Genomic DNA, 22,151 nt, shown 5'->3' on the forward strand with positions numbered 1-22,151 from the left:
AGGGTCCATGGGTGAAAATTGAGGAGGGTTATTATTATTATTAGATATTCTTATTATTATCATTTCAAAAATAAATTGTGATTAAATTAATAAAGTTGGCCATGACTGGTTGGTGGGGCCGGTCATGGGTCGCATTTATATACCCTAAACCTAATTTGACAAATTTGTGCCACATCACTAGGTTTTTTATTGGTCAAACTGTGTCAAATTTCCACAAAAATGTAACTTAAAATCTTTTTTTGGAACCGGCGGAAATTTTATTAAAACCACTGCCTATCAAGTGACAAGACATGACAAAAAAACAAACAAATTACAAAAGGTTTAGAGGGTAACAACACTAATTCACCCAATTACAATTCTCAAAACTCCCTCTATTTTTAATCCAACTAAATACCGTCGAGAGAATTATATCCTCCAGCTTAGAAGTGGAAATGTGAGTCTTATTAAAGACTATATCACTTCTAGCCCGCCAAATATACCAAAGGTACCCATAAAAAATAGCAAGCAAGATCTTACGTTTTTTAGGGCAATTCCCCAAAGATGCCGCATACAAGATGAGCTCTCCAACTGAATCGAACTGCTGAAAGGGCAGGTTGCACCGGTTGAAGATCCAAGCCAAAACGTCTTTGGCGAAGGGACACCCAACGAGAAAGTGGTCAGCCTCATCAATCCCTGAAATGAAAATTTGACAGGCGATGGACGGGAGACTAATACCCCTTCGAGAAAGCGCAACAGCAGAGGGAATACGGTCAATGCAAGCATGCCAAACGAACACCATGACCTTAAGCGGCACCAACCGAATCCATTTCGTCGGGTTGCACATCGGAGTAGTCACCTTGGAGTCAATTAGAGATCTAAAATCATGCACATAGAAGGAACCATCCGCCGAAAGCTTGGATTTCTAGGAATCACTCCCAACAAAAAACGAGTAAGACTCGATGATTTCCTTTAGAGATTCCAACTCCGAGAACTCAAGAGGACTACTGGGCAGTTTTTTCCAAGCCCAATCCATATTATGAGGGTTGCATCTATCGGAAGCGAGACAAGATTTCTTTTTATCAAGTTCAAAGAGCAGAGGGAATCTATAAGCAAATTCACCATTCCCTGTCCAATTATCAAGTCAAAATAATGTATCAGACACGGACCCAACACGGAAGGCAAACATGGAAGACAATGGAATTCCCAACTCATCTAAAGAGGAAAGCGTCTAAACAATGTTGGACCAAACTCCAGGAAGAGTTTTCTTAGCTAAACGAGGAACCGCTTTCCAGAGAGATTATGGATCCTGCATATAACCTGTCTCCATAAACATGTTGAATCAGTTTTATATCTCCAAATCCATTTAATGAGAAGAGCCAAATTTAATGACATTAAAGATCCGACCTCTAAACCCCCCATATCTTTTGGCACAAGCACAACCTTCCAAACAACCCAATTGACTTTGTTCTTTTCCTCACTACCTCCCCAAAGAAAACGTATTCGTAATCTCTCTAAATGCTCAATAATGGAGGTTGGAGCTTTGAAAAAAGAGAAAAAATAAATTGGAAGGCTACCGAGCACTGACTTGACAAGAGTTAGTCTACCTCCGAAGGATAGGTTTTTGGCTTTCCAAGAAGACAATCGGTTTTGAACCCGTTCAATGATGGGTTGCCAATTTCTCTTAAGCCGCATGTTTGCTCCCACCGGAACCCCCAAATACTTGAATAGGAGGGAGGCAACTTCACATCCAAAAATTTGAGCACAACCAACTTCCAAATCTGATACATCGATACCATACACCATCGACTTATGGAAGTTGACTTTAAGGCCTAAAGTGGCATGAAAGCATCGAAGTATACGTGCCAAATTGGCAAAGTTAGAGCTAGCCCATTGCCTAACGAAAAGGGCATCATCGGCATAAAATAAATGGGAAATGTCAAGATCGGAATTAGGGACTTTAACACCGTGAAAAATGGAATTTTGGCATGCTAATCTCATGGCGACATTGAGACCCTCCATGGCAATTATGAAAAGAAAGGGTGAAAGAGGATCGCCTTGATGAATACCTCTTGTGATAGGAAGCTCCTTAGTCGTGGAGTGATCATTGATCAGGACGGAAGCTCTAGAGGAAGAAAGACATCCAATAATCCAAAAAATCCATTTGTCACCAAAACCCATTTGTGACATGACCGACATCAAATAGTTCCAATTAATGGAGTCAAAAGCTTTGTCAAAATCCACCTTGAAAAGAAACATCTTGTTTTTTTGTCTTTTTATCCAACACGGATAACTCGTTTATAATTAACGGCCCATCAAGGATATTTCGCCCTTTGATGAAAGCAATTTGAACCTCATCAATCACTGAACCAATAACCCTTTTAATCCTAGTAGAGAGAGCTTTGGCAATTATTTTGTATATACACCCAATCAGGCTGATAGGGCGAAAGTCACTTAGGACTAATGGGTCTTTAACTTAAGTTGTTGGATTTTAACAATACAAAAAAAGAAACTAAAGTCAGCATTTAGAATAGTATTAATGCTTAGCTAATTTAAAAGCAAAAAACTATAAAACCTTCTATCGTTTTATGTTAGACTATGTAGTTACATTTATAATAAGTATAGGGTATTCAAATGTAAATACTAAACTCTTTATATAGAGTTCCTATGTAATCGTTTCTATTAATCAATAATACATTTGGTATGAGAGCGAGGAAACCTCTTGCCGCCTCCAACTCTAATTTGGTCGATCGTCCAAATCAGCCTATCTTTCTCTACTCTTTCTGATCAGTAATAAATACAGCTACATGGCTACAATTGTCGCCTTCACTGCTGCAGAGAAAACAACCCATAACACCCACAAATTCTCTTTCACTCTCTCACCTACTAACTATGGTTTCTGGAAAGCGATGCTTGAACCATTCTTAACTACCAACCATCTTATTGGTTATGTAGACGGCACCATTCAACGCCCTGAACTGAAAATTACAACAGAGACTGCAGTAACTGATAACCCCAGTTATTCTAATTGGATTGCCAACGATGCTCATGTTCACATGCCGATCCTATCGACCATCTTTGAGGCATCTTTTCAACATGTTCAAGGTATGACTTTTAGAAACCTTTGGCTTTCGTTAGAACGTGCCTATGCTCCGAATTCTGCCTCTGGTGAGTACACATTAAAAACACAATTGCATCGGCTCTAGCCATGAAAGGAGACGAAACTCCGCTTATCTATCTCAGTCGTGCAATGGAATATGCATCAGCTCTAGCCAATATTGGCGAATCTTTAAAGGACAAGGATCTGGTTATGCTTACCATCTCTGGTTTGCGCGATGAGTATAATGGCTTGAAATCAAACTTACTGGCTCGTCAACCACCGGTTACTTTCAATGATCTGTATGGTCTCTTGTCTGCTCATGATTACAAGATCAACAAATCAGCCGCTTTACCTACTACCACATCACCACAAGTATTCGTTGCTACAACCGGAGGTACTCCCACTAACTCCTCACCTGATCTTGCTGCTATTCAGTCCCAACTTAACAATTTGTAGTTGTTAGCCTCTCAACCAGGGTATGAACTAAACCCTGATGGCTCACAAAACACACAACCACAAGCTTACTATGCCTCTTGGCCATTCAATAACCAAGGTAACCAAAACTGTCGAGGTAACTTTCGTTGACATTCACGAGGTAACCAGAACAACGGAGGCCGTGACAACAACCTTAAAACACAACAGTTTCAATGGGCTTCAACTCAAAACACAGTGTACGATCACTATAACCGTTGTGGTATAGGAAATCTACCATCTTAGTGTCCAAATCAGCCTAACAAATCCAACACTCAAGCTAATGTTGCCACTTATTCAGAGTCTGGTTCCACATCAGCATCAACATGGTTCCTGATACCAGTGCAAATAGACATGCTACTCCTGACTTATCAAATTTTGACAACTCCGAAGCTTATCGTGGTAATGATTCACTCTGTGTTGGTGACCGTAACCCTCTTCCTATCCTTCACATTGGTTCTTCAAAATTCTTCTCCTAACAAAAATGTAAATCTTACAAATATTCTCAATGTTCTTCAACTTCAAAATAACCTTTTATCTGTTGAACAGTTTTGTCGTGACAATGACGCTTATTTTGAATTTCACACTTCTTTCTTTGTTGTGAAGAACGAGTCTACACACAATATCCTCCTTTCGGGTGCAAGTGATAATGGGCTCTACTCACTTCGTCTTCCTCAACTCAAGTCTCTTCTCAAGCTTGCCTTCACACCCACCAAAGCTTCCTCTGTCATCTGGCATCAATGTCTCGGCCATCCACACAAACATGTTTTTAATTCTATTATTTCTAGTTACTCTTTACTAATTTCTACAATACTTTGTTCTACTTTATGTACTTCTTGTCAGTTGAGCAAGTCTTCTAAACTTTAATTGCATAACTCTACTTTTCATAGTAATAAAATCTTGGATTTAGTATATTGTGATATTTAAGGTCCTTCCCCCACAGTTTCTTTTGATGGTCATCGATTTTTTCTTTTATGTGTTGATCATTACACTCGACACATGTGCTTTTACCCACGTGCATATAAGTCCGATGCTTACTCTGCTTTTACAAATTTCACTATCATGGTTGAACGACAATTCAATACCAAACTCAAAAGTGTACAAACCGATTAGGGAGGGGAATTTCACCCTCTCACTTCTTTCTTCACAAACCTTGGCATTATTCACTGATGCTCTTGTCCCCACACCGATGAACAAAATAGAATTGTTGAGCGTCGTCATCGTCATGTTGTGGAAAATGGGCTTGCTCTTCTCGCCTTATCTTATCTTCCTTAACGTTTTTAGCACTTTGCTTTCGAAGCTGCCATTTATCTCATAAATCGTCTTCCTTCTAGAATCTCATCAAACAAATCTGTCTTTCAACTTGTCTATAATTGCAAACCAGACTATTCCTTTCTTCGTGTTTTCGGTTGCCATTGTTTTCCTTATCTTCGACCTTATAACCATCATAAGATTGATTTTCGCTCCACACCTTGGGTTTTTCTTGGCTATAGCCCTATCCACCATGGTTATCGCTGCTTTGATCCTACAACCGAAAGAATATACATAGCCCGACATGTCCGATTCAATGAACATGTCTTTCCTTTTCATGCTTCACCGCCACAACCAACTAACCCTTCTCAAAACCCTTATACATCTATCTTTCCTACGTTACCCCAACCGAGGTCACTGATCCCATTTTCACAAAGCACTCCACCTCTACCAACACTACCTCACATGCATCTTCTTCTTACTCATCTCCTCCGCCCTCACCTCCTCCTCCTCGATCTCGACCTCCTAATCTTCGTCAAAATCCCACTCGCACCTCCCGCTTTGATCCTTTTGCTTACATTTCAACTCGTGCCCCTTCCTCTCAAAACGAACACAATTCATTTACCGTTGTCAATAAATCTCCAGAGTGGCATCTTGCCATGGCTGAGGAGTTTCAAGCGCTTCAAAAGAATGTCACATGGTCTTTAGTTCCTTATGTTAAAAATGGTAATCTTATTGATTGTAAGTGGGTGTAAAGCAGTACAGGTTAAAGGATCTACTGGGCAATGTTACTCATCATAAAGCACGCCTAGTCGCCAAAGGACTTAATTAAGAACCGGGTGTTGAAAAACACGTTTTTACATGGTGACTTACTAGAATTTTGTCTCTTGTTGTGACTAATAGTTGGGTTCTGCGACAATTGGATGTGAAAAACACGTTTTTACATGGTGACTTACTAGAAACTGTCTACATGAGACAACCTCCTAGCTTCATTGACTCAACCAAACCGAATCATATTTGTCTTCTTCACAAATCTCTCTATAGGCTCAAGCAAGCTCCATGAGCGTGGTTTAACCGGTTGTCCACGACCCTAACTCAACTTGGTTTTTCAGGATCCAAAACCGATCCTTCGCTTTTCATTCTCAACTCTGATGGACCTATCGTTTATGTTCTTTTTTGGGTGGACGATATTATTATTGCCGGTGACAACCCGACAACCATTGATCACATTATACATCGTCTCAGCTCCACATTTTCCATTAAAGATCTGGGTCCACTTCACTATTTTTTGGTTATTGAGGTTGTTCCTGACAAGAAGAATATTGTGCTATCTCAACAAAAATATGTCCTCGAGATGCTTCAACGGTCTGGCCTCTCTGATTGCAAACCAACCTGCTCTCCGATGAGTCCCTATCAGTTCTTACATATTGATGATAGCCCACCTCTTTCGGATCCAACAATGTATCGCCAAACTATTTGCGCTTTGCAGTATGCTTCTTTATCACACCCGAATATTGCTTTTGTTGTGAATCGAGTTTGTCAGTTCATGCATGCACCAACAGAAAACCATTGGTCTACTGTTAAACATATTTTGCGTTACTTAAAAGGCACAATCAATCTCGGTCTCTAGATTCGTCATCAATCCGGTAAACAACTACAGGCCTTCACAGATGCTCTTTGGCAAGATTCTGCATCCTCAATGGTTCAGGCTTACTCTGACTCTCTGGTTTGGCTGGTTGTCCTGTAGACAAATGATCCACAGGTGATTTGCCATCTATTTGGGATCTAATCTTGTCTCCTGGACTGCTCGTAAACAAAAGACAAATTCAAGGTCTTCAACTGAATCTGAGTACAAAGCCTTTGCTGATACCGTTGCGGAACTAATTTGGTTAAAATCCCTCTTACGTGAACTTGGCATATCGATTCCATCTCCCCCTACTCTTTGGTATGACAATATAGGAGCCACATATCTATCAGCCAATCCTGTGTTCCATGCTCATACTACACATGTCGAAGTAGATTTCCACTTTGTTCGTGAACAGGTAGCAAGAGGTCAACTACATGTCAAGTTCATATCTACAAATGATCAGATCGCAGATGTCTTTACAAAGCCTTTATGTACTCAGAGATTTCAGTTTTTACAATCCAAGTTGCAGGTCGTTCCCCGCCCTCGGCTTGCGGGGGATTGTTAGACTATTTAGTTACATTTATAATAAGTATAGGGTATTCAAATGTAAATATTAAACTCTTTATATAGAGTTCCTATGTAATCGTTTCTAGTAATAAATAATACATGGTCTGATTTTCTACCAATACTTTCATACGGTATTTCTGATAATGGAAGTCTTAAGATTAAACAAGATTTAGAAAAATGCAAAGAGGTTACCTTTCGTTCAAGAGTCGAGACCCTTTGATGACACTCTTCTCGTAGAGACTCCATTCCAGCCTCATTTGACTTTTTCTGTATACCAATGTGAGAGTCAGAATATAAGAAAAGAGCGACAAATTACAAAAGAGAAGTGAGACTAATTAAATTTCAGGCAGCAGATGCATCAAGGTAGGACATTACAGTTTGTTTATTCTAGGCACATGCTTTTCACAATCTTCCCACATTGTTTAAGTCTCTTTTAGTGCCCCTTTTAAGATAATAACATAATCAATTATTGGAAACGCCGTGTTTCTGATGACATGCATAAACATGTACATACCTTCTGATCCTCGATTATAAATTTCAGCTGCTCATTTTCATTCATCAGCTTCGAAATTTCATCAGCTTTTGCCTGTAACAGGTAACTATAATGATTGGGTACAATTAAACATATGAACAGTTATTAAGAATTTGAAATAGAGTAGAGTACCCTACACATAGTTTAGCCAATTAAGAATATGTAAAATATAGATGACAACATAAAAAGTTTGAAAATAATAAATCAACATAAATCAATTTCCAATATAAATCACGTGTGGACAACCATTTATATACCTGAGCTTGTCTAGCAGCTCCCAGAAGTGCATCCTCCATCTTCTTCATCTCACTTTTCAATGTCTCCACTTCAACAATGGAATCTTCATTGTCAGACAATCTGCTTCCCGAAATTGTGTGATGTTCTTTTTCATCTCTCTCATCACCACCAACAAGCTGATTCACTGTATTAACTTTAGCATTTTCATTGTTATCCTTAGGAACTACTTCTGGAACCTTCTCAGAAGCATTTTTTGGTAATAAATGTGGTTGACCTTTTTGGACAGTTTTAATCATTTCATGTGGCTCTGACTCTATTGCAGATTGGCCATCATATGTTGCATCCACCCCCTCAACTAAATCATCTTCTTGAGTAGTCACTGTGTTTTGTACGTTTAGTTCGTGGTCACTCTTCTGCAAATCAGGTGAAATGGTTTGAACTTCGTCTACAGAATCTGTTAACTGATCTATTGATCCAAGATTTTTTGTTGAACCAATTTCTGAGCTTTCACTATCTTGAACATGCTCCAAAGAATCTGATTGATCCTCAGCATCATTGGTACTTGATTTTGCTTGTGAGTTAGCTTCTGCTTCAAGGTGATTGTCAGCAATGGAAGATGCTGCAGTGTCAATTTCTATATGTTTTTTAGCAATGTTTTCTTCTTCCTCAGGAAGCCCAAGAATACCATCTGCTTGCTTACAAATAACTGTGTTTGTATCTATGGCTTTTTCACCACTGTTATCTACTTCTTCAGGAATTGCTATGTTCGTTTCCACAGGGTGATGTTGATGCTCTTCAAGCTGTGAAATTTCTTCACTAACAGGAGAGATATGTTCCTCGGTAATGTTAGTTGAGTCTTTAACATCAATGCCTTCCTTTTGTTTGGAAGAAGATGGATGGGTTGAAGATTCATCTTTTTCTGAAGATTCAACATGTAAAATTATTGATTGTAAGCATAAAATTTCTCCCTGAACATCTATTAACGAATGTTACAACTGTTAGATTCAATGTGTTCTTCTGTATGGAGAATTACGACGATAATTTAAATTGATAAACTAATTCCAAATTGAGGAGAGGTCATCAAGTACGTACCATCAATGGCGGATGTAGAACCACCAGGCTGGTCTTCTAAACCAAGAGCATTGTCAAAATTCTTCTCGATGTTCTTGACGCTCTCGCTTATCTTGTTAACGGCTCCAGCTAAATCTGGGAAGCTCCCTAACGCGACCTTCCCGCGCAACCAGGCCATATCAAAATCTACAACTTAGATAGGTATTACGAGTTTCCTCAAAACTACATGGATCAAATGCGTCCGGAAACCCTAAAAACTGAACGATAATTCAACAATCATCGACATTGTATTGCAGATTTAGGAAACTTAAGACATGAAACGAAACTCAATTTAGGCAGATCAACGCGTTTTTTGTATTTGACTGACGTATTGAGATTATGGATAATGAATTAGGGTACATACTTTTTTGATTTCGTCTGTAGATTGACGATGCAAGTTTTCGGATGCTTGCTAGTGTGAATTATTATGAAGAAGCTCTTTTGTTGATTTGATGGATTTGCCATTCTGGAAGATGATACTTCCTCCGTCCATAATCATAACCAAATTCCATTGAGTTCCTAAAAAATAAAAAATAAAAAAAATAAAAGGTTTTGAAAAGGTTATTCACAAAAATGCATCACAAATGTGTTAAGATTAAATGTTGGAAACCCAATAAAAAGTCGAAAATATTATTATTATTCCATTAGAAGAAAAAAAAAACAATTATTCTATTATACATACTATTGACTTACATTAGGCTTCTTCGGGTTAGTGGGTTACTGATCATCGGCTTCAGCTAAAGTACCAACTCGCCATCACCTTCTTCCGATCAGAGAACCACATGCCTTCCTCTTATCTCTATACGTTGCCACATGGCTTTTCAAACCTAGTCTTCCCATCGTTTTTGATTATATGTTTCCGGTGCACCTGGAGGGCAGCAAAAGCTACCAAAATCTCGCACCTACATCTATGCAAGTGACAAACGAACAACACCGATGAAGACTGAAATTTCTTTTCAATTTTATTTAGTATTTCTTATTTTCTTCCATTTTTCTTTTGATAAACTTTTGGGAAGTGATATGAATTTTAGCGTTAAAGGGCAATCTAAAATACGTGTAATGCTGAAGCTATATTGTTTATACTATATGTTCAATGTGTTGGTAGGCACGAAGGATTCAAAATGAAGGGATTAGACACTGTTGACAAATGAAAGGACTTGACAGTGTCAACTCATATGGACTTAGATAGTTACATTTGGACTGACCATACGACACTTGGATAGATTGAGCAGTGAGATAAACAAGGGAGCCTGCGAGATACATTAAAATTACTTATCATCTAGAACTGTAGTTCAACACTTCTTCGACGTATGGACTTATGTCCTTAATTCTGGTGCTGATAGGGTGACTGGGGGGTTCTGATAAAGTAGGTCTATGTGAAATTGTTTTTCATTCTTATATTGGATTAGGTGTCTAAGCCTATAAATATAATTGGTATGTACTTGACCCGATAGTAACATGGTCCTTTTAGGTTGCCTTCACCAGAGCAATTTGATAGGATAGATAATTGAGAAAGAGGTTATTTGTGATTTATTAATATATTATATGAATACTATATTAATTGAGAAAGCATATTATTTAATCAGTATTCATCAAGAATTAATTTGGAATTAATTTAGTGATCAAAAGAGACTGATTAAATTTACAGGGACTGATTAGGTAAATCAGTAATACTTATAGTTTGGGCTAATGATCCATGTTGATTAGGGATAAGCTAAATCTATGTGAGAGTTCATGAAGAGTTAGTCCAAAGGGTCTATCATATGTATCATTTGAATACTTAAAGGTTTAAGTAAATTAGGGTTTTATGTAAGAAACCCTAAGGATTCCACACTATAAATTGAACCCCTAGCCTTCCCAAAATCGGTCTATCTCTTCCAAGAAGAAACCCTAGTCGATTTTAGGTGCTTCCTAACCTCTCTCTCTCTCATAAGCCTCCTCTTGCTTTTGGTGTTTGTGACTCATTTGAGGTATCACACTTGATGTACTAAGCTCTTCGAAGACCAAGTTCTACAAGCTACAACAAAGAGGTATTCATCTAACTTGTTTTATGTTGCAAATCTCTAAATTGTATGCTCGTTAGGGCTCATGCTTTGGAAAAATGAAAATTGCATGTATAACTTGAGAAAACATAGATTCAAAGCATTAGGGTTGTATGTGCACCATAGTATTGTGACTGTGCTCAAAACCCATCAGTGGTATCAGAGCCTAGGGTGTTTTGTGTTATATTGATCCAATTGTATTGTTTTCAAAGTTGGAAAATTTTCATTTTTGGCCTCTGCTTGCTGACTCGGCGAGTCCTAGGAAGGAACTCCACGAGTTAGGCCAACTCGACGAGTCCATTGCCTGACTCGATGAGTTGGATCATCTGTTTGCAGTTTTTTTTTTTTTGAGTTTTTGGCCAGATTTGGATTAGGATCATTACCACAAACTGTTTTGATTGATAAAATTCGATTTTTCTGATAAGGTAATGATTATCCTCATCCAGTTGAATGATGATTGTCAAATTTTAAAATAATTACTTGATTTTGTGAAAATAATAATTATTTGTAGAATTTGATTCGAATCATCGTGTTATATGAAATTAGATTAGGTCAATTTTATGATATAGTTAATTATATTATTAATTTAATTGTTTTCAAATTGATCCAAGAGAGTTTTGAAAAGTTTCAAAATTTTCCCTCAAGTTTTGGAATTAAAAAAATTGATTAAAAAGTTTTAATTTTGAAATATTTAAATTCTAAACCCTAGAGTTTTAAAAGTTTAAAATTCAACCCTTATACTATTATAATATTAATAACTTAATACTTATATATATATATATATATATATATATATATATATATATATATATATATATATATATATATATATATATAAGACAATCAGTCTTACCGTTAGTAGGCCTCATTCACGAAGCTGGTCTATAACGGGGGTATAAGGAAATTACCTATAAAATGGCGATTGAATGGGTGTCCAATCTCACCCACCGCTGCATTGACTAGTGGAGGGTCGTTAGCCGAACAATTAGGATAGGACATTAATTCTCATTAAAAATATAATGATAATTATAAAAGTAAATAAATATTTTTCATAAATTCCCAATCTTAGTTATTTTAGGAAAAATGTGAAAATGGTGATATTCCATGAAATTGCACTTTGCACCTTGCCAAGTCGTTAATGGAGCGTGTGTGGTTAACCGGCACACTAATTTGGACTAACAAGGGTGGCTCGATGTTTGTCATAGATCAATGGAGCATCTGTGGTTCACCGACACATTGATTAGGTGATAAACTTGAAGGGCGTAATCGAGATTTAAACATGCCATTGAAAAGTTCAATGAATCTCAAAGAACTAGGAATTTCATGAAACTTAATTCTTTAACATTTTTGCTTTGGGTGGTGAAATTGGTAAATCGTCATTTACATACCTTCAAATATTTTGCAATTGGATTATGGCATCCCTCTTCCGTATTGTGAAATATTGTATTTGGGTCCTAGCCTTAATATTTCATTTGGGTGTTATATTAAGGAATTTCAATCTATTGAACCTTTTCCTTCTTTTTTAGATGTCTGCTTCAAACTCAAATGCTTATGGCTCTTTCTCCCTCATGAACTTATGTGGGAAGGTCATTTTCGATGGGTCGAATTTCAATGACTGGATTTGTAACATTCGCATGGCCATTCGATACGAGGAAAAGGAATATGTCCTCGACAAATAGCTAAAGGAGATTGATGAAGAAATGGTTACTCCTGAGCAATTGGCTGGGTATAGGGCTCATGAGATGGACGCGAAAAAGGTGTCGTGCATCATGCTAGCTACTATGACTTCTGAGCTTCAGAAGTCCTACGAGGACTTCTGGCCTTTCGAGATGCACCAAGACTTGATGGAAAGGTACCATTAGAGTGCTCGACAAGAAAGGTATGAAATCATTGCCTCCATGATAACAAAAAAAATAAAGGATGGAGATTCCATCACGGCCCACTTGCAAAAGATGCAAAGATATGTAGACTGCTTGCTAAAGTTTAATGTCAATTTCAACGAAGAGTTTGCTATTGCCACTATCCTACACTCCATGCCTCCTTGTTATGATCAGTTCAGAATGACTTATCATATGAACAAGGAGGAAGTCACTCTGAGAAAGCTTCAAGGCCTACTGAGAACTGTTGAAAGTAGTTTAAAATGCAAGTATGTTGTATCCACTCCTACTACTGCTCTAGTCCTGGCAATTGGACATGGGAAGGGAAAGAAGAGGAAAGCTTCCTCAAAGAATCACAAGGGAAAGTCTCATGATGGATCCTCTTCTAGTGGGTCTAAAGGTAGTTCTGATGCTCCCTCATCCAATCCAAAGGAAGCAGAGTGCTTCCATTGTCATAAAAAAATGGGCATTGGAAACGAAGCTGCCCTAAATACTTGTAGGACATTAAGGATGGGAAGATAAAGCCCACCTTCGCAATTATTTATCCTATTCAATCTAAAAACTCATCACATGCTAGTTCTTGGGTCCTTAATGCAGGATGTGGTTTTCACATTTGTTCTGATTTGCAAGGTCTAAGAATAAGTAGGGATGTGGAGCACGGGAAGATGAACTTGATCATGGGGAATAGGAAAGCATCACATGTCACCAAGATTGGAGAACACGTAATATACATTTCCATTTAATTGGAAAAAGTTAGTTTTTATTATTACGACCACTAAATCGAGTGCGACCAAAAGCCTCGTTAAGCTTTAGCATCGGGTAGTCGTATACCGGGTGCAACACCCGAGACCTATATAAAGGGAGTGTAACACCCCTTAGAAACCTTTTACCACTCCAACTCCTCTCTCTCACTACTTTCTCTCTCTAGACTCGTTTTCGACTCCAAAACCGCTATTTCCGGCTCCTAAACGTAAGACCTTCAACCCTAACTTGTTCTAAACATGCATTATTGTTATTATAGCTCAAAAATCTCATGAAAAGGACAAGGAAAAGGAGTTTACAGCCTTAGAGCCTCCTTAGGCCGTAAACACCCCAAAAGTGGTCAAAAGTCCCGATTCTTCCTTATTTGATCTTGGATACTAGTTAGGGAATTTATCTAGGAGTGTTTAAACATCAAAACACAAAGTTTAAGGGCATAAAAGAGAGTTTACGGCCCAAGCACATGCTTAGGCCGTAAACACCTCTTATCCTTGCAAAAATGCCCCAAAAACCTTCCAATGCATATTTAGACTTGAGATATGACTTAGGGAAATTCCATATCGAGTTTGGGACAAGTAGAACATCATAATTGAGGGGTAATTTAGAGTTTATGGCCCAAGCATAAGCTTAGACCGTAAACTCCCCCAAACCTCACCAAATGAGGGTTTAAACCCCCTAATTCGCCTTATACCTTCACTAGAAAATGCTAGGGTTGAAACAAGGGCTTAAACTTCAATAAAACCAAGGGTATAGGAGTTCACGGACGTGAACTCCCATAGGGGTGGTTCATGGGCCGTAAACTCCCATTTGGTCCCTTTAAATGACTTAAACCCATTCATACCTTTTAGATTTGGACCTAGCAAAATTCCACTATCAATATAAAGCCTTTAAACATCCTAGAACACCCTCGCCATGAGTTTACGACCGTAAAATCATGGGAAGTTGTCCCAGGGCCGTAAACACTATGTATAGAGTTTACTCTTGGAGAGTAAACTCCATTCCTAAGCCATTCACACCCTTAAATGTTACCCGGGACACCCCAAACGCTTAATTAAAAGTGTTTTCGCACTTAGGAAGCGTATACTTGTCTAATTAGTATTAAATGTACTAATTGTATGTGAACATATGTTATCATATGTTAAATAGGTCACTAAGTGTGTCCAAGTCTTTACTTGACACCGAGCACCCAACCGGCACCTTCGTCGGATCCACTTACACCAGGTGAGTTCATACCCCTGAATGAACCTTTTAAATGCTTTTACATGTTTTATAGGGGGGAATACAAGTTAAACATGCCAGTTATCATATCAATCACATGTGATTGATAACCCGCATGCACAAGGATTTACCACACTGTAAACTGTTTTACCGAGTAGGATACTATAAATGGTTTTCTAAAATGTTTTCACTTGTTCAAAACTCTTACTTATACTGTTTATTCAAAGTTTCATTTCAAACTGGTTTATGAAAGGTTTCCAAAGAATTTCTAAAGGTTTTCAAACTTATTTTACCAAAGAATACCAAGTTGCGATTTACTTAAGTATAAAGGTTTTTCCAAGGTTTTTCATCAAGGTTTTCTTTCATGTTGTAAACTTTTACTTGTTAGATATCGCTGCCTCGCTTCTACTTAGTTTAAACTCCTATGTGATATGCTTTTACCTAGTGTTATGCTTATTCTTCACTTATACATGATTACGTTTCCGTTTCACTTATACCTATTAACGATTCCACTTCGGGGTACACTTATACTTGATGACACTTTTGCTTCACGATGCGGTTATTCCACACTGTACGTTTATACTTCACAATTCGGTTATTTCACACTGTACGTTTATACATCACGATTTGGTTATACATCACGATTTGGTTATACTTCACGATACGTTTCCACTTGTTACACACTCAAACGTAGTTGGATGTATGCCTATGCTTGTATACATGCATATAAATAATGGTTAAAGGACTCAGGAAGGCTTGTTCGCCCTATTTTCTTTTCTTCGTTGAGATGTGGTCTGGTGGGATCGGATGTCCGTCCGAAGTTCATTTGATCATTAGTTATATATTATGTACACAAGCATAGACATATAGGTTTACATTAGTCAATTCAGTTATGAGTCTCTACCACTCGTTTAGCACTTATATTAGAAACCCACTACCCACTATTTGGGATGCATCTTCGTGACACGGCCTTCTCCATCGTCTAGTTGGTAACCAGAGTCTCCTGTAGGGAGAGCGGACATTGTGTGTATAGATCTATACAGGATTGACACCCCCTCACCCTGACTGCTAGCTACAGTCCACGGCCTACCAAGCTAAGGGGTGACAATTGTCATATTTTATATTGACGCCTGTAGGACATCAGGTACTCTAGTTTCAGTTAGTATGGTTACGATTATCCCAGGTTACCTTATAATTCATGGTCTTAAGGTAACGGTATTTTACACTATATTCTACACTGTATGCTGGAAACCCACTCTCAAAGTCACACTGTTTTTAGACCTTGCTAGCTGTATCTTTCATTTGATACTGTCTGGGGTTTGTATTCTTTGTTTTAGACCTTACTACCTGTATCTTTCATTTGATACTGTCTGGGGTCTGTATTCTTTGTTTTAGACCTTACTAGCTGTATCTTTCATTTGATATTGTCTGGGGTCTGTATTCTCTGTTTAGACCTTGCCAGTTGTACCTTTCATATGGTACCATCTGGGGTCTGTGTCTCCCTTTGTTAGACTGAGCCAAGCGTGTAGTTTGTTCGATACTCTCCTGGAGTCTAAGATTCCTTTTGCCTTAGTCAGCAGTCTTCACTGCTGAGGCATATGTTATTCCCTGATTTCTCTTGCTTTCTTTAATAATCAAATTCTGTATTTTGATAATGATAGCGATTAAGGGAAAACTACTTTTTACCACATAACTTTGTCCAGTCTTGGTAGAAGACTGCTTTTATTAAAGAAAATATAGGATTTTCTCGAAAGGACTCTAACTTAATGGATACTCTAAAACTACCACTTTCATTAAAGTTATTTGAATGAAATGACACTAAATACTTATGAACTCACCAGCATTTGTAAAAATGCTGATACTCGCTTTTCAAATAACTTGTATTCTCAGGTCAGCATTAGACAGGTACATCCCCAGAGCTTCTGACGAAGACAGTTTAGTACCAAGCTACACCTATATAATTACTTCTATTACTTTGATGTATTGTAATGTAAACCATGTAAAACTATTACTATTAATGCAATGGTTGTTGTACTTTGATTACTATAATGCATGTGTTGTCATACTTGACATGACGTCATCCACCCCAGAACGTTTCCGCCGTTCCGGTTTTGGGGTGTGACAGATTGGTATCAGAGCATTGTTTATAGTGAGCTACGTATATCAATTCATAAAAGATATACAACCTATAAATACAAAAGGGATAAAACACTCTGACCAAGAATTATACTTTAAAATATAACCATATTCTACCAAAGTATAAGAACATCCAAAATCTAAACACCCGAACACAAGTATCACAAGAAGAACAATAATAAAAGTCTTCGGATGTTGAGCATTGTCGTCAAACCTAGGCAATTATGTAATCGTAATCTGGAATAAATGTAACCTGATCAACTACATTTATTCGAGATGCGATGAACATGTGCTTGGGAGTGATAGTGGTGTGTAACAGGTCTGAAACTTACCAACTAGGAATGCTAGAGCCAAACATAAAGTCAAAATACTATAGGAGTATTTTGGAACACTAAAAGATTCACACTAATCGCAGAACCATATTCAGAAGATAAGAACCAAACAAGAAATTAAAATACCATATGGGTATTTTAGGATCCATAACTAACCTTGTGTGAAGAACTAAAAAGATCCTTATTGATATACCTACAATTATAGAGAGTGTACTCCCAAGGTTATATATATAATAAGGATCCCTTAGGCTAAGAATGTGTGGTTTCACTCTACTTCCTTTTCCTCGTTGGGATGTGGATATAGAGTAGTATCACTTATTCGAAGGCCTATCGGATCTAAGCTATATATGATTTGTATACCCTGTGTAATTGTAGCAGGACTCGATATGGATCATCCAGTGAAATGTTAATAATCTTTAGGATTATTTAGACATTTCCATTCTCGCACGAACCCTGTAGACAACCCTATCCACTTCAGTGCTTGACAAAAGAGTTGACTTAGACCCAGAGGAGGTTCATTGAGAAGGTTTCCTATTCGGAAATAAAGGAACGGGGTTGAGACTATTGAATTCACCAAGTGCCTATATCTTTTTAGGGACATTGGTGAGAAATTCGCCTAAACTTCAGAGATTTCCAGTCATCCATCATGAAGTGATGACACCCGGAGTCGGATTCGGAAGTAAGGTGGAGTAGAAATTCAATGCGTCTTCATGAGAAAAGAACCCTAGGTAACTACCCGAAGGAAACCAACGCCGATACCAGCCAAAGATACGAGGCAGACAGAGGGAGCCAGTACATGGAACCCGAGAATTGTCTTTTCCTCGTGTTCATCACACTAATAAACCCGTAAAATAATACAATTTAGTGAGTTAGTGGCTACACTACTCACGCTATGTGTTAGGTAAATCATCGTTTCCCGTTACCAATAACACGATTAGAGCGGATCCCCGCACCTCTAATGAGAATGTTTAGCCATAAGTCTTCATGAACTTTTCTTTCCGCCGTTTTCGTTCCGAACTGTTCTCAAATCTTTCCAGGCCGGAGAGTGAAACCTTTCCCAGTATAAAGGTAACTTAGTAAGAACGACTCCCATCTTATGGCCTTTTTCCGATACTCACACTCCTACCTTGATTACTAGGACTACATCATAAGGATGTAGGTCGACACTCAGACAACCAGTACCCGAGGCACGGGAAAAATTTATGCCTAATACAGTCAGGAAAGATATGTCCAGGGTTAGTCATCATCTCTCATTTTCTTGTATTCCTTTCCGTGTAGAAAAGCCATGCCTCCAAAGAAGCATAACCAGTCCACAAGCAAGAAACCTACTCTCTTATTCGATGAAGCTACGTTCCAAGATACAGTCTCGGAAGCCGTAGTAGCTGTCATGGCTCACCTGAATGCTAACAACGCCAATGTTAGCAAGGGCCCTATCGGGAATCTCGATCCTAGCAATGGACAACAGCAACCAACCCCTGCATACCCAGCCGCCCAAGAACCTCAACCGATTCCACTAAAGAGAAAACTCAAGATCGAGGAGGGAGGTACCTCGGCTCAAGGACCTTCCGGAGGGCAACGAGCTGAGGCAGTCAATACCCCTGTCCATCCTTCCCTCCTGACTTTAAAAAGACCATACCTAGGAAACCTTCCCCACTGCGGCAAGTGTAGCTACCATCATCATGGTATATGCCGGGAACTCTTATGTGCTAGGTGCAACATGAAGGGGCATACTGCTCGCGTATGCAGAACTCCGGTGGAGCGTATTGCATCAATCACCAACGTGACGACCAATCCAGTTTGCCGTTTATGTGGTGAGATTGGACACTTCAAGAAGGATTGCCCAACAGAAGGAAACAACAAAGAAACAGGAGGAGCCTAACTCTAATGCTTAGGGAGAAGCATCAAGGAACCCGGTGGATTTTTGGTACGTCTTTCGATCTCAGATAACTAAACCGAAAACATTAAAATACTAATTCAAAATGTAAATATCTTCCCCATTAAGGCGAAAGCCGCAGCACTGTTATAAAATTTAAAATTCATCAGGAAAAACTATAATGACTAAACATATATGTTACGGCCATGTATAGTTAAGATGGATAGACCTAGAGTGAGTGAATGCCGCCTCGTTTCTTGTTCCTCGTTTGGTTGTGGATTTAGGGCGGAGTTGCTCAGTCAACAGTCCTCCCCACCTTAACTATACATGACTAGTATATGTTAGGCGATTATAGAAATGCCTCGTGAGAATCCATTCATGAAAAGGTACTCTACTCAGAAACACTTAGGACTCTCTATAGTTCCGCGTCGACTGTATTGGTCCAAGTATCCGCGGCAGTGATACATAGGACGAAACCCGAGACGCCTAGAACTTGTGTGCCTGTTCGGCGCATGACTCTATCGACCCTCATTTTATGTCATGTCGAAGTATGCAAATTTCGACGACTCTATCGATCATGGTTTGACGTAGTGAAACCATGTGTACATCCCTAGTGTTGTGTAAAAAGAACTTTCTCCGTAGCCATGTCGGCAAATAAAGGTTCTTCCAAACCTAAAACATAACACAAATGATTAAACCTAATGCGATCCGCCAGTCGTTCCTCTTATCTCAAACCTTCCGAAGTACCCAGGAGAAGGGTACCGCGCGTTGTTGATCGACCCCTCTTAGTCATATGGAAACCGAAGCGAAAGACACTGCAAGATACTCCAGAAAACAATGACCATCCGAAGCATACTTCGTAGATTCCCCAGAAAGACCCTTCGCACCTCGCACATCAGGGTCGTGAACCCAGAGGATAGAACTCATGGGACTGACCACTATAACCAGGTATATGCATAAAAGTGGTATATAGTTGAGATAAAAAAGATTTAAGATGTGTGCTTCCTCCCTACTCCCTGTTCCTCGTTGGGTTGTGGGTCTGGGGTGGAGTCGCACAACTGAACATCCTGCCGACCTCAATTATATATGGCCTGCATACACCAAGTATTAGTGGTTAAGCCAAGTATGAGCTCTACCACGAACCTCATAGTAAAGCCCTTCATCCTATTCCATAAAATAGGAGCTGGAGTCAAGAGAACCACTGCGGGTTGAGCTACTATAATGACCACAAATCCGAAATTTGTTGTCATACCGGTTAAGCCCACATAACAGCTAACACCCTCAGTTAGTAAAGGGATTAAAGTTCCGAGTAATGGAGCCCTATACTCACTAGATTTGACCTAGACCGGGAAACACTCAGGAACTTCGGAAAAGTAGTTGCAGAAGATGTTCGCACTACTCAGGCACTTCGTCCACCCCGTTACCGACGAGTAGTGTCTAGCATCCTCCGCCCTCTGTCATTGAGGAAGTCACCGTCGCCTTGTAGACGATAGACTACATTCTCCGAAGTGAACACTAGGATACCGAGAACCACAGGATAACCTCCGCAGCCAAGAATACTTGATCAAAGTGCGAATGTAGTTACGTTAAGCCTAATGACCCAGATCCCGAAGATATTATAGACTTGACACCAGCCTTGGTGTTAGTCGAGGGGTTATGCAGGAGCATGCACTTTCCGCACTAGAATAAACCAAAGTCTTAGAGATTCATTGGACTACTAGGTGTTCCACGAATACTATCTCATGCAGAAATAGTAGAACCACCTCCCGAGATAGTCCAACACTCGTCTGGTGAAACCCTATCTCCCCGACCCTGAGGGTTTCCATACCTCAAGATTCGTTAGTGCAGGTTCATTTTGCACGAGCTTGAGATAGACACTCTACATCAAACAGATACCATAGACGCGCAACCCATCCGATGATCTAGAAAGCCTCTAAAAGCCAATTGACAGGAAACACAAAACCAAGGACAACCCGAGCTTCCTAAGAACCAACCTAAAGGACTACACTACAAGTATGAGAGAGAACGTTAGGAACTTAGGAATGGCGATCATGCCAGTGATGATCTTGCCATAGAAGTACACTATGTTCTAAGTACTGAAAATATCTACCCTTCCGAGAGCTTAGGACCATCTGAGAATCCTCATGGAGATTTGGTCCAACCCTCGTCAGACCACTACTACTTTCGGATACTCCACAAGCTTCACACCCGATCGATCCACTTCTTAGACTTGATATGTGTTTACCCGACGTCACTCTTCGTATCCCACTCATCTTGACAGAAACCATTGAGAACCTTAACCTCGTAGATACACCAGTCGGAAATCGCTAACTACACGAGACGGAAATCCGCATCCCGTAGGTGAAGGTTGTTGGAATGACAAGCACAAACCAGAGTTCACTAAGGAATGCGAGGACAAACAAAATAGGAAGTACCCTCCTGCCTCTACTCGGTCATTCATGCCTACTACCTTGCCTAGACCTGAATTTTGGGACGAAATTCCCTCTAACGGGGTGATGTTGTGACAACCCAAAGTTTATTCCGTTACATTACCCCGTTACCGTTAACGGAATATTCCATTTTATAAAAGTTCCGTTAATTAGGGGTCACCAAATAAATAAACGTTTTATTTATTTATATTTTATGTCGTTAACGTCGTGATAAGATAAATAAAAACATGTAATATACATTTCCATTTAATTGGAAAAAGTTAGTTTTTATTATTACGACCACTAAATCGAGTGCGACCAAAAGCCCCGTTAAGCTTTAGCATCGGGTAGTCGTATACCGGGTGCAACACCCGAGACCTATATAAAGGGATTGTAACACCCCTTAGAAATCTTTTACCACTCCAACTCCTCTCTCTCTCTCACTACTTTCTCTCTCTAGACTCGTTTTCGACTCCAAAACCGCAATTTCCGGCTCCTAAACGTAAGACCTTCAACCCTAACTTGTTCTAAACATGCATTATTGTTATTATAGCTCAAAAATCTCATGAAAAGGACAAGGAAAAGGAGTTTACAGCCTTAGAGCCTCCTTAGGC

General features: G+C 39.1%; 1 protein-coding gene across 1 annotated transcript in view; it reads right to left on the reverse strand.

The window, feature by feature from the left end:
• The window catches only part of LOC111886964 (golgin candidate 5), a 29,797-nt gene extending 20,787 nt beyond the window's left edge, over nt 1-9,010 (reverse strand). Inside the window, exons 1-4 of the mRNA XM_023883198.3 lie at nt 8,854-9,010; nt 7,782-8,680; nt 7,507-7,578; nt 7,185-7,259 (exon numbers count right to left, since the gene is read on the reverse strand). Of these exons, the coding sequence (XP_023738966.3) occupies nt 7,185-7,259; nt 7,507-7,578; nt 7,782-8,680; nt 8,854-9,010 (1,203 nt within the window). The remainder of the gene's footprint in view (nt 1-7,184; nt 7,260-7,506; nt 7,579-7,781; nt 8,681-8,853) is intronic.
• Nucleotides 9,011-22,151: the final 13,141 nt, after the last annotated feature.

This window comes from Lactuca sativa, chromosome 4 (assembly GCF_002870075.4).
Source record: "Lactuca sativa cultivar Salinas chromosome 4, Lsat_Salinas_v11, whole genome shotgun sequence".
NCBI classification, from domain to species: domain Eukaryota; kingdom Viridiplantae; phylum Streptophyta; class Magnoliopsida; order Asterales; family Asteraceae; genus Lactuca; species Lactuca sativa.